At 43.6% G+C, this 13,703-nt stretch overlaps 1 protein-coding gene across 10 annotated transcripts in view; it reads right to left on the reverse strand.

The window, feature by feature from the left end:
* BIN1 (bridging integrator 1) overlaps positions 1–13,703 on the reverse strand; it is a 91,759-nt gene that overhangs the window by 41,381 nt on the left and 36,675 nt on the right. For all 10 annotated transcript variants that reach the window (XM_018072556.2, XM_029959860.1, XM_018072559.2 and 7 more), the window contains exons 2-6: positions 13,109–13,189; positions 9,365–9,419; positions 8,868–8,962; positions 6,925–7,020; positions 2,323–2,430 (exon numbers count right to left, since the gene is read on the reverse strand). In XM_018072556.2, the coding sequence (XP_017928045.1) occupies positions 2,323–2,430; positions 6,925–7,020; positions 8,868–8,962; positions 9,365–9,419; positions 13,109–13,189 (435 nt within the window). The remainder of the gene's footprint in view (positions 1–2,322; positions 2,431–6,924; positions 7,021–8,867; positions 8,963–9,364; positions 9,420–13,108; positions 13,190–13,703) is intronic.

The following is a 13,703-nucleotide window of genomic DNA, read 5'->3' on the forward strand; positions in this document are numbered from 1 at the left end:
GGGCTGGATACTGCAGACCAGCCAGGCAGCTGTAAGAGCAACAAATACAGTTGTTAGTGACCTAGCACACAGACAACCCTACTCCAAGGCATGGCTGTGAAGTTGGAGCTCCTTGAAGAGAGGTCAGGATTAATTAACCATCATTATTATTTGCATGCAACAGCTGAAAGTCCATAGTGCTTTATTTTAATGGCAGGATGTAAGTTTAGCAATAAGAGGCAGGGGTCCTGGGTGGGAAAAGAACATCCATGTATTAGAAAAGAGAGACCATATAGTGCCAAAAAGTATCGTATTGCTATTTCTGTTACTATACCATGAAACCTCAATCAAGTCAGTTCCCACTTGTATGCTGTGTCAGAAACATGATTTCTCTTTCCTAGGGGCCTGTCATCATATTCCAAAGAAATTTACAATGGAACAACCCTACTTCAAAGGTCACACAAGCAAAACTTCAGGCACAGGAACAGAGAGGTGAACTACCTACACCAGCCAAGTGCACGCTGAGCCCCGGCTGTTGCCCACAGCCCGACAGAGCTGCACGACTGCAAATGTCAGACCATACATATATAACTCTCTGGGACTTAGTGCTCCCATCTTTGCAGGATCAGGACAGTGCAACGTGTCACATATTATCCTGTGCATGAGCTTATGGCCTAAAGCACAGAGATCTGATCTGATCCAGTGCACATTCTGGCTCACAAGAAGAGTCCAATCAAGTACTAAGAGACTCTTGCACAGGATGAATCAGGAACAGAGCACCAACTCCTAAATCTCAAGAACTTCACTCTTCAAACTGCACTTTTTTTCATACTTGTTATATCAACTTAGGTGAGCTTTGGGGGCAACAGCGAGTGCAGCAATGATGAAGGCAGCCAGCCTCTAGTGCAGAGCACCAGGTACCAACCTGAGTGGATCAATTCCTACAAAAACCATTTCCACTGCAGCAAAGATCTCACAGGCATGCACCAATAAAAATAACACACCCCATGGAAATTCTGGTCTTACAAACACAGTGAATTAGTGCTTTGAACTGAAGGCACAACCAGCTGGGCCTCATGCCTTGCATACAGAACGTAGACTTGCTTTGCCACACAAATGATACAAAGACACCTGGGCCATCAACCTCTCTCCCCTTTTGTCTGTCAAGGTTAAACACAATGCATGCACTGGGTGTGTAGATGACTGAAGAACTGCATCTTAACAATAAAAGTATTGTGGCCATTAGATGCACATCTTTCACTCAGGGGAGAGATGCATCTTAATTTCTTCCATGCAGGAAAAACACCAGCATCTCTCACGTAAGCCCATATTACCCCTACCAGAAATAACTCTAAGCAAAGGATGACAACTCTTGTCAGCCTGTAAAAGATACAAATCTTTCCTGCACTGCTTCTACCCTGAAGAGTCCCAATGTGCCATGGCCCACACTGAAGAGAATTAAAGATGTCTCCCCAGCACTGGACTATTCTGTTGTGTCAAAAACTGTCCTGTGGAGTGAAGCACATGGATTCAAATAACTTGGGGTACAGGAGTACAGGAGTAATCCATTTTCTGGGCAGTATTCAAACCATGTACCTACTCTAGAACAAAGTTAGCACTACGATTTTTTTTCAGCTTCATTAAAAAAAAAGTAAACTTTATTTTTAATTAAAATAAATTTCATTAAAAATAAAATCCTTCACTCGAGTGTTGGGCATGCTCTGCAGTAAACCCTGGATCAAGCTATTCACAGGCATGAAAGAAACGTGACAGCCATATTTATTATCCAGTAATTGTGACCAACAGACAACATAACACATTCAACAACTGTGCATAGAGTGCACTTCCATCAACAAACTTGAAATTCACACTCCTAAGGGTCTCTGTCCTAGGATTTCACAAACACAATCCACCTCAAGCAACACTCAAACACTACTCTAAGATGGGGAGAGAGTCCCAAGAAGTAGGCAAACTGGAAAATTTTTCAGGGGCATTGGAAGGTTTTGCTTCCCCAAGAGATGCATAGGCTTTTGAGCCAGAGGTTACTGGTCCTGTAGCATGGGGGTAAGCACATGCATTTAGCCACCAAGAGATGCAGACTGATGATGGTGGGTCTGAACCAACCCAGCAGAGGCTATCCTGTCTTCTAGGAGAACTAAACAAATGAGAAGGAAATACCTAGCAAAACCTCACCAGTTCACAACACCGCAATGATCTTAAAGGTCCTTTCCAATGTAATTGATTCCATGAAAACACAGTGAAGAGGTACAGGTGCACTTAAAAGCTGCTCAGTAAGCAAATGCAAAATGATAGGATGGCTGCATATCCTCCTGTTTGCTTTACCTTTGCGATTTTGGTTTCATCCTTCTTCTTTGCAGTTTGCAGGGCTTCAAAGTGGTGTCTGGCACTGTCATAATCCACAAGCTTCCTTCCTCGCTTTGCTATACGAGACTAAAAAAGAAGGAGAAAAGAGTCATGCCAATCTTCTCCAGCAGCCAAAATTGCAAAACCTCTCAGGAAAACAACCCTCCTCTTCACCCAGTTTTCAGAGCACCCCATGCTCTGCCCACACAAGGACACTCACTGGATCCTCCATACAGGCTGCCCAGAGAAGCGGCCATGGGAGCCACCTGTGACAACCACCACTCTAGAGGGAGCTCCTCAGGAGGCAAGCAGACAAAGCCAGGGAAGGTAAAGGGATCCAACCAACAGGCCCCACCTCTGGCTGACATTAATGTTTTCAGAACTGTAGCTCCATTGTTTCCTAAGCCCCACTGCTTCATCATTTTCAGGGCTTCCTGGGGGCTGCAGCCAGTCTCTAACCAGTTCACTAGTTTGTGTGGAAGCTTACAAGTTTAAGTTCAACAAAAGAAGGCGTTTTCATTGTGAGCACAGCAAAAGCATTCATCCATATGCTCAGGATATGCCTAGGACAGCCCTTTGGACCTTGTGACAGGAGCTGCAGACAGAAGTGACTGCAGCCACGGGCAGTGGTCTGCTGTCAGTCACTACTGAGCAAGGGCAGCGTGAGGGAAAACCTGCAGCACTGTATAACCAACAGGCAAGACACACCAAAGCTGTAACAAACACAAGGGTTTGTTGTGAGACTGTGTACCAGACTCAGACTCAGGAATGGAATCCTGACAAATCCACGGTTGTGAATCCAGGATAGAAAGGCAGACCTTTGGCATGATCCTCTCTTACCCTTCATCATCTGAGGTGCCTCAGGCTCTCTCTTCCAGCAGAGATGCACTATTTTGAGGCTCTGGTCCACTGGGCTGCCCTATTTCAGGAATTATCCATCCCCTCAGATCCTTGCCTCCCACACTATCTGCAAACACCCCAGACTATCTGGGTTGGAGCACAGGTCTTCCCAGCCTGACCCTAACCCCCAGCAGCTCAGACAGTCTGGACAAGCGTCTGTGATCCGCAGTCTAGAGATAGGCTGGAGAACAGAGTGAAAAGGCATGGCAAAGAGCCAGGAAGGCTTCTAATTAACCACATCACCCAGGGACATAGAAAGTGCAGAATGAGGAATCAGCATTTGGATTTACTCGCAAAAGCAGAATCCCCCTCTCTACTGTGCTTGGCAGGGAGGTAGGGTTTCGTGTCCCCAGGCTCCCACAGATAAGCTGCAAAACTGCACTCTGGGCTCATCGCTCTGCCAGACCAGCTGGGACCAGTTCGCACGTCTCCCACACATGCTCCTATGAACTTCCAGCAAATGCTGGTGCAGCTCTGTGTGAGTCACAGCAGATCTGCAGGATCTCAGCCACACACACACCCAAACTAATTTTTAAATGTTCAGCTAAATCCGAGAGGAATCACGAAGGAGCTGAGCCACCCCACAGCTGAGGTCACTATAAGACATCTCCCAGACATCATGTTGCCAGCCAGGAGACAGGGTATTGCAGGGGGCTCCAGCAGAATGACAATCTCTGAGATGCTAGTTAATGTATCTTGTGAACGCACCAGATAAAACACACGGCCCAATCTGGGATTTGAGGTATGATTTTTCCCCCAGGTCAGACTGGTAGAGATAGCTGGAGTTTTCCCCACCTCTAACAAAGTAGCCACTTCTAGGTTTTCCTGCTACCCCACCAGGCAGTTTGATTCAATGTCACCCATCTCTCAAACAAGGTCACTCCTCCCTGTTTTTGCAGCTCCTGATCTTCTAACACCCACCCTCATGTTTCCAGTACATGGAAATGCTGCAAAGTACAAACACAGTGTGTGTGAGCCCTCCTGGAGTAACCACTGTCCACACCACTGCCTGTGATGGCAGTAATAGGATTTAGCCCAGTCCTGGAAGGCTACAGGAATTCCTTGTATGGCTCTAGGACAACTGAAGGTACCCACCACTAAATGCATGTAATAGCTGAACTCCAACAGAGTTTACTACTTTGCAACAAATCTATCTTAATTTGAGCCTCCTTAAAAAAAAAAAAAAAAGAGAGAGAGAGAAAAGGAGAAAGAAAAACAAAGCCAAACCACACCCTCCTTTACTGATTTCATTTTAAAACTAATAGGACACCAGTTTCAGAGCAAGACAGAAAATTGCCAACTCCACAGCTATTCAGAACTTGGGCGACAGTTTATCTTCCCTGAGCTCACTGCAGAGACTTATACTCTTATTGCACATTCTGCAAAATCAACGAAAAACTCAGAAATATTAAAGATTATGCAAGAATCCTACTCTAAGAGGTACAGACAGTGACCTGCAAAAAAAGGATAAAGTACTTTTTGTATTCCCTTTTGCCAAGTTAGAGAAAATAGATAGGCTTTGTTCAGGGGTGAACAACCAACATTGGACAAATTATTCTCTTTAACATACAAAATCCCTTGCTAAAGGAATACTATGTTTTCACATTCCTGCTGTGCATCCCTTTGCAAGTCCAAAAAAATTCAAGGGAATTTTTCCAACCCCTCAAGTGAAGACAAATTCAGAATAAGTTAGCATTTAACAAAAAATAATGCATGCATGATCTAATTCATCACATATTTTGAAATAATAGAAAACAGGCCTTCACATAACTAAAATAAAATCATCTTCTCTCCAAAAATCATCTTTTGTTATCACAATAATGTCAGAATTCCAGGAAAAACAGAAAATTTTATTTTGTGGAAAACAAAAACCAGAAAACTATTACCACAACAACAAAAAGCAACTCAAATATTGTGTAAACTACATAAGACTGGGTGTTTTTTTCTGCCAACCTCAAGAACTCTAATTCCTTCTGTGAAGCCAAACTACACATCTGTACAAGCGTAGAAACCTTCAACAACTGCATTTCTAGGAGTTTCTACCAGTTGAAGAAAATATACTTGATCTGAACACTTCTCAGTGCTCTGGAGTAAGGAACGTGATGCATCCAGGTGAATGACCAATAAAAACATACTGACCTTTTTAAATTCATACCACTGGAAGTCCATTTGAAAGAAATAGCCAACTCTTGTGAAATATATCCATATTTTATTGTAAAAACCAACATAAAACCAAGTTCTCACTCGTTTCAGGAAGGGAAGCAGAGGTGAGTAGTGCTCTCTCTAAAACATTACTCGAATTGTGCATAAAGTTGCTTTTAGGCAATAATATAAAATTTTCCTCTTCTAGAGCATCATCTGAAGACTGAGAAGAATATTAGTAATAAACACCTTTGTGGCCCATTCAGAAGTCACAAAGTATCCATAGGAATTCAGTACCTAACACCTTGAGTTTTGGTGGAATTTGAGTGGTCCCAAGTCTTGTGCTCCTCTTAAAATCCCACCGTAAAACGTCAGAAGAACCCCATCAGATTTAAGAAACGATGAAGATACTCAACATGGGAAACATGACACTATGAGGTGACCCAGTGCACAGCCAATGAGGCTGGTAAAATGTGATTTGGACCAAAACAGTGCCAAAGTCTGAGCCTACAGCAAGCCCCAAATAAACCCTCCTGCTTAGGAAGCAGCGCACAAGGCTCTGCAGTGCTAACTGAGGCACATGGCATCACCCTACATGGAGTGATCAGCTCTACAGCCTGCAGTGGGTGGAAAGCAGCAGCAAGCCTCTTCGCCCTTCCCCGCTTCAGACTTCCAGGGTCAGAAGAGGCTGGAAAAATGAAGCAAAAACAAGGAGTCCCAGGAGACAAGGACACTGCTGTTCAGGGCTCATTTTACAAGCCTGTGACCTGCCCCCCTTTGATACAGCACGATCCTCCTGAAGCAACAAATATTGACAAAAGTTTTAGGAGACATGTGGTGGAGAAAGGGTTGTTTTCACTGGAAAGTATCCAACCTGATATTTCCATATGGTGATATCATTACTAGTGCTTCCATATGGTGAAGACATTTCCTGCACAATCCTGAAAACGAATGGAGAGGAGCAAACTGGGGGGGAAGGGAAGGTCACAGGACTTCATTCAAACCCAGGTCCTTGGATACAGTCTCTCCCAAAAAGATATCCAGCGTTCCCCTTTCCCTGAAAAAAGCTGTTTATACACACAGCAGGACTTCAAGGACTCACAGAAATCTGCCTTCCACACCAGTCTCTACTTGTAAAGTACATTTGCCACCAACTTCTTCCTCAATGTTTTTGTGCTTACAAGGAAGTTAAAAGACAAAAGGACTAAAAAGAGAGGTTGAGAATTTCTGAGCTATTGCTGACACTGCCCCCCTGCATTCTGATGCAATGAGGAATTTGATGGATCCCCCTGTTTCACACTTATGTTTTCTCTTCAGCATCTTTCCCCTGGATTCTTCACTCTCATTTTAAGCCCAAAAGTAGAACAAAACATTTTCACATAATCCAGAGCTGCAAGCATCTTGGCTGCTCTCAAAGAAAACCTTGGAGTAGCATAGCACACACATCCTTCCTAAAGAAGATGGGGATGCAAGAAATTGATCTTTTGAGGTTTTATCTGCTGTTAATCTCTAGATGAAAAGATTTAAAAAGAATCTTACTTTAATATCTGGAAATTGGCCAAGGTACGTATCCATGGTCAGAAGTGCTTGATCCACCAGCTTCTGATGGAAATCTGTCCATAGGAGATCATTGTTCTGAAAAACAAAGGTAATGAGCTAACTTTTAAGAACACAAGGCTCCACATTTCTATTTTTTTCTCTGTGAATGCTACAGTCAACAATCTCAGTTCCCCAGAGCTCTTAAGAAATAGCAATTTCTTTGAAAAACTAAGGAACAGAGTAGTTAGTTGAAAACAGAGATCTTGGCAGAAATGTACAAAGCCTGATGCTGCTAATTCAGGTGACCTCTCCAAGAACAAAGTGCCTTTGAAGACCTGTCTTTCCTCCTGCAATGTTAGATCAAGTCCTTACAATGGAAGGGAAGATGAATGTCAAGCGGGCTTTACCTCCTTCTCCCTGCAGCCACAAAAATGGGACACCTGACACCTCGAGGCACCATTTTCTGCTTTTCATTACAAAACAGCTTTCTGGAGGATCATGAACAATAACAGAAAGCTATTCTAGCAGTCTTCAGCCCTCACACCACCTGCATCCACAGCCCAACAGAGGTCACAGCCAAGACTTGTATCCTGAACTGTATCCTTGACCTGATCTCAGGCACAGTAATTTGCTATCAACACTTTGAATTAGGTGAAAATCACCCCTCTCTCCTGTTTTTTCACTTGAACAATGGGTTTTGGCTAAAACATTCAGGAAAAGCTACCACTTTATGGTTTTTATTGGCAGGAATAACACTTCTCTCTCACCTGTCTTTTCACAAGAGGAATATAAACAAGGCGTTAAAGGGGGAGGTGGAGGGTTGGAAATATTCCTGCAGACTCAAAGAGTAGCTACACTGAGTTCTCAGGACTGCTCCCTCTGACCTCTCTGGCTCAAATTTTCTGAAGGGTCAGTCTTCCAGGAGGCACCACAGCAGCTTAGGAAGAAACAAGGCCAACAGAGAATGTGAAGCCAAACCAGCTGAAATGCAACTCCATTATTTACTGCAAGAGTACTTCCTAATGCAAAGTTTCCATGCTAATGCAAGAATTGACCTGGAAATGTTCAGGTTTTGTTTGATTTATCTGCTTTGAAGTCATTATTTCCTGGGCAAGATGCAGATGTTATTTCAGGTGAGACCTTCTGCAGGGAAAAGAAGGGGAAGGAAAGAATCCTTCTCCTGCTCTCTTGTCTATTCCTTCACCACTGCTCTGATGCCACAGACAGCTGCAAATAAGCCCAATCCTGCAGCTTCATGGCAAATGGATCTACAGAGCTGAACTGCCACAGCTGCTGCTCAGCAGAACAGCTGAGTAAAATAGCAGAGGGTGCCTGCCTCCAGCTGGACCCACCACATGCACATGCCAAGGGGGATCCAAGCTGTCAAATGTCAGGTTGTGCCCTAAGCTCCACAAAACACACCTGGGCAAGTTGGATGAGCATCACCTCACCAAGGGATGAGAAGAACAGCAGGTTGGGGTGACACATGGCTCAGCCAAACAAGGAAGCAACTGAAATAAGGCAGCTGGTGGTACTGCCATGACTGAGAGGTTGTTGCAGCTACACAATGGCTACACCATGCTTTGGCCACAGATTTATCTTCTTCTGTCTCTTGCACAGAGCATAAGCAATACATCCAGTTAACTCTATTGACTCTTTTGTCATCCTCTGTCCCTGTTTAGCCACTTTTAGCAGAACAAACAGCTCTTGGGCATAAGCATACCACTCTGTGTAGCTTAAAAGCATCTGGGGACAGTGTCCTACACAGACAAAAATACAGGCCATATCCTTTCAGCCTTCCTTTCTTCCCAATGCTGAGTTTGTCTCCAGTTCTTCTGCAAAATCACATGCCTGAAGAAATATGGTGCACAGACATGGCTTTCAAAACTCATCTCTACTGACAGAGCAAGTTTGGACATCCCCACATCCTGGACAAGTCTTACCTCTGCTATTTTATTTGTGTCATCTCTTCCAGGCCAATCTGGCTCATAAACTTCCTGCAAACACTCTGTCAGCTTCTTGGAGGCCTCGTGCATAGCTAGGAAAGAAGAGGGAACTGTTCAGAAAAAGAAGAAAAGTATACATTCCTCACAGTTTAACCCTCATCCTGAGGAATGGAGACACAGGAGATTTACTAAATGTCTGACCCTTGATAACACAGAGATAGAAGGTAACCAGAGGGAGAAAGGAATGAAGGATGCAGTTGCATCAAACCCTTTGTGCTTGTCCTCCCCTAGCAGAACATAATAAAGTCTATCTACTAAGACAGCACAACCCCATTCCATCCCAGCTGAAGGATTCAGAAAAATCCATCACCAGACAAGGCTGACCTTTCCTACAACTCACACCTGAGGAACACCAGGAAGGGGGTGGCTGCAGAAACCTCACTGTGTAGGTAAGCACTAGAGGGGAAACAATCCTCTGCTTATGCAGACCTTACCTTTCACGGAGGCCAAGTAAGTTCGGAGGTCCTTCTGCAGCCTTGTGCCTTCGGACTGTGAACATAAGGGGAAGATCATCAGTTATTCTCTCATATAAAGACAGCGTAAAAAAGAGGAGTCAAGGATTTCTAAAGAAATTTAAAGAAAACTGATCTTGCAGATGGGCTATACCCCAGTCCCATGACCAGATGAAACACAAATGTTAACAGGAAGACCACACAGTCCTCTGACTTGGCAAGCCCACAACCAGAGGCCTGCAGGCATGTTTGGCCAACAATACAACAAGGTACTGAGTAACCTCATGTGGGCAAATCTGTGATTTACTCTTCCCAGCAGAGCCAGCTTTAATGTCTTGGTTTCATACAGAGAACTAGAAAGTGTTCTGAGGGCAACAACTAGTTTATGTACCAAGGGCTAGTGGGTCCATGCAACAAATGGAACTGAAGGGAGTCTGTAGGATACAGAAGAGAGATGCAATTGATTTAATTTGTACTGGTTTTGAAGCAGTTTAGCTCACTACTTTTTCCTGCCACACTGAAAAACAAAACCCCTGTGTGCAAAGTGGTTACAAGGGACGTGTGACCAACCCAAACATCGTGTCTGAATTGTTCTGTGCAGCAGGACTTGCAAATACAGTTAATCATCTTTAGCTTTACTGTGGAAGTGGCCTGCCAGCAGCAGATCTCACTCACTAGAAAACAAAGGATTGAAACCAGAAGCTAGGCTGAATTTTAACAGTTTGAGCCTTCAGATGACACAGCTGAGTGTAGCACAGGAACTCAGATTAGAAAGGGTCACAGACTTTTACATCAAGTTGATTCAGGCACGCACACATACATGAAGTCCTTATACAACTGCTGTCCTGCACTAGGACAAGCATAGTCAGGCTCACCTCCCCTCTACCTTGCCATATGTCATCAACAGTGGGGCAAAGAAGTACTCCCAAACCCAGACAGTAACATTATAGACAAATTAACAGAAAAGCAAGGCTTGAGAAGTTGACTAATACCACCACAGAGCATGTCAGCAAGGGAAGGAGTAAACATTGAGGACACCTGTGCAGGCAACCTATGGACTATGCAAGAAGTACAGAAAAGAATTTGAGAGACACAGATCTCTGTTATAAAAGGGTTTCTCTTAACCTGTGGGATCTCACTGGTTCTCTTAACCTGTGGGATCTCACTGGATCCTCACTATCCCCCCAAATTATCTGTAAAAACAAGAATGCAGAAAAGCGACCACCTCACCTCAGAGCCTGCAGTCTTTTCCTCCTCTTTCCCAGTTCGTGTCCCACTGGAAGGGCCCCCAGCATAATGAATTTTGACAGCTGAAGACAAGTCCAGAGATGGGAAGCTCACAGGACATCTCCAACAGCTGCCTAAGAGCTACTGTCTCCAAGAGCAGATGTTTCCCATCAGCCCTCCCCACCACTCAGGCACCTCTTGTCTCAACTGAGCTCACGCTGTCATCCTTTGTGCTCTCAGTGCAGCTGCACTCTCCAAGCAGAGGCTAAATCTGCCCAGCTGTTAAAGTGGCAGTGATAGCACAGCTTTGTGGGGAAATCCATCTGCTTCCAACAGCATGGCCCAATTTGTTTTCCATGCCTCGAAAGTTCTGGACGAGTTCATTGGATGGTTTACTGCCATCAACAAAGGAAATGAGGGATGAGAAAGAGCTGACTAGTTTTACAAACGAAAGTCTCATAGTCTGGAAAAGCAGTGGGAACCAACACAAACTGAGTACAAGAGGAGAGGAATTATGATCACATTTGCTGCAAAAGTCCTAGAAGTTCTTAAAACACAGAGCAAATAAATGTTGAGCTGTTTGCTGACTTAAGGTGAATGTGGAAACCTGGGCACATCAAGACTTTCCTAATAATGCAATCAGAAAGAGATGCCAGAGTAATCGAAGAGCACACACACAGAGGGACATCAGGAGAGCAGAGATGTTCTGTCACCAGCGTGCAGCAAAAGATCGGCTTTCCTCCAGACTTACATTTCACACTGCAGCAGACTTTTTAATGAAAGGCCATAGAAATCTCATGGATAACTATACTACACAGACCTCTTATACACATAAAAATAAAAACAGGTATGTATCTATGCACACATAGCTGAATTTTTTTCCCTAATCTGCTTAGTATGATAACAACTCCTCAGCCCTGCATATCCTAACAATCCAGCTAACTCATATTTATGGATTTCCCCGTAAAAAAAGGTATAGTTTGCATTTATTTTAGTAATAAGGAAACTGAGGGCCAAAGTAAAATGAACAGATCCCAAGCAGCAAATGCAGAGCATTGCCTTCAGCTTTTTTGATAAATTATTTGGGGAATTGAGTTCATGGTCTGCCCCTGCAAGATGGAAAAAGAAATTCAGATGTAAGGGGTACAAGAGAATGCTTCTTTAACAGGCTTCTTAGTGCACCACTGGAACTCATGGCTTTGGAAATTGAAAAACTATCCCAGACAGTCACATCTTAAAGTTTAGATTTGAGGGTTTTAGTACTCCTCCTTTAAAAAGGCTATTTCCTTATTGCTGATACTTAAAAATGATACAAGAAAAAGTCACATCTGGTAATCCCATGTTGTCAGAAAGAAGCCAAAATGTATTCCACTCTGTACAACAGAATATCATTGCTGGACATGCTATAGACATGTTGCGTGAACTTCTGGAGCAACAGCTACTATTGCTGCCAAGAGAATGAGCATTAGTCTCCAGGAATCTGCAGTCAGCTCTGGTTAGACATAAGTTAAAGTCAGACTGAAGGATTTTCATTATATTCAGCTGTGGCAAATCTCTTCTCAGCTGGTTTTGTGACACATAACCACATCTGTTGAGTCTTAACAGACACAATGCAGCTGCCACTGACAGCTCCAGAAAAAGGTACTAAATGTGTCAGGGCACAAAGAGGATAAAAGATTTTTTTCAGCACCACCTGAGCTATGGTGTGGCACAGATTTCCTGCCATGAAACAGAAGCAATACTTCCCCTAACAGCAAGGACCAGGGTGCAAACCCCCGAGGTAACTGGTGTTTTCCTCTCCTCTGGGTGGCTGAAGGCTCTAGATAAAAAAAATTAATAAAAACTAAAACAAAACACACCCAGTTGAAGATAGAAACCTACTGCTGTTGAACTAGGAGGGGGGGGGGGGGAAATTGCTACACTGTTAAAATATTTCTGTGCACTAAAATATAGGGATGAGGCAGACACGTGGAAGATTAATGACTCAGGCCTGACACGGTGATTGTGCAAGTATGGGGAGGAAGTCAGATTTAGGTCTTAGCCATGAAAGGATGTTCCCTTTTCACCATTGGCTTTCTTTGTCTCTTCTGCTCTTCACTTAGGAAACTGAAACTGCCTTGTTCCATTTAATTTTTTATTTCTAATCTGTTTCCCATCCCATCCATCTTTCAGAGACACAGTGTTGCTCTTATATCTCTGCTTCCAACCAAGCAGGAAAAATTACATTACAGAGCAATTGCTAACTGAAGGAAGTGTTCTGGTTCAGCTATTTCTTTTCTAAACTTGAGTCTAGAACAAGTATTTTTCAGCTTACACTCTCACTGACTCCACTGGAAGTCACTGTGTAATTTCTCATAAGTGAACAGCTATGAGTTGTGGGTCACTTCAGTAGGCTTATGTCATCATTTAATTTAATGGACTTGAATTGCATATTGCAGCAGATGACTGGAAGCTAATACTGAAACCCAGGGTGCAATTACATATCACCAATTATCTTACCAGCTGTTTGTTGAAGTTCTGCACACACTGTTCAAACTGCTCATCTTTTGTTTCATCTGCTTTACCAAGCTTCTGAAGGACCTGTAGGAAGAGAGAAGATATGGAACTTCAAACTCAGACACAGCAAAGCAAAGAAACAATTGCAGGTTTTTGCTCCTGAGGCTGACAGAAGGAAAGTTAAAAAGTCCCCTTTATTGTTGCACTCAGAATTTCTGGAACATTTTTCCACATTGTCAAAGTTTGAAAACAGATTTACAGATGAGTCAGGAAGAACTCAAACCTCTTATACTCTGCTGTATGTACTGAAGAGCGTGACTGAGGCTTGTGCTTCACTGGTCTAATGCTTTTTGCAGACAAGACAACTGCAATCCAGTTGTTTATCTCCTGATCCAGCAAGAAACCAACCACATCCCTAAAATGCCTTGTCTTGTGCGGTTACACTTATTCTGATTTAACACTAGTCTCTGGTCCAGACAGGGTGGGGTTTTGCTCCCAGAACGACTGGAGTGCCATCAAACACAGAAAACTGCATAGAGATCTCCTCAGAGAGAGAAGGTGGCTGGAGCAGTGGAAGTCCCAACTTCTTTCCACCTTT

Source organism: Manacus vitellinus, unplaced genomic scaffold (assembly GCF_001715985.3).
Source record: "Manacus vitellinus isolate BGI_N305 unplaced genomic scaffold, ASM171598v3 scaffold_22_pilon, whole genome shotgun sequence".
NCBI classification, from domain to species: Eukaryota; Metazoa; Chordata; class Aves; order Passeriformes; family Pipridae; genus Manacus; species Manacus vitellinus.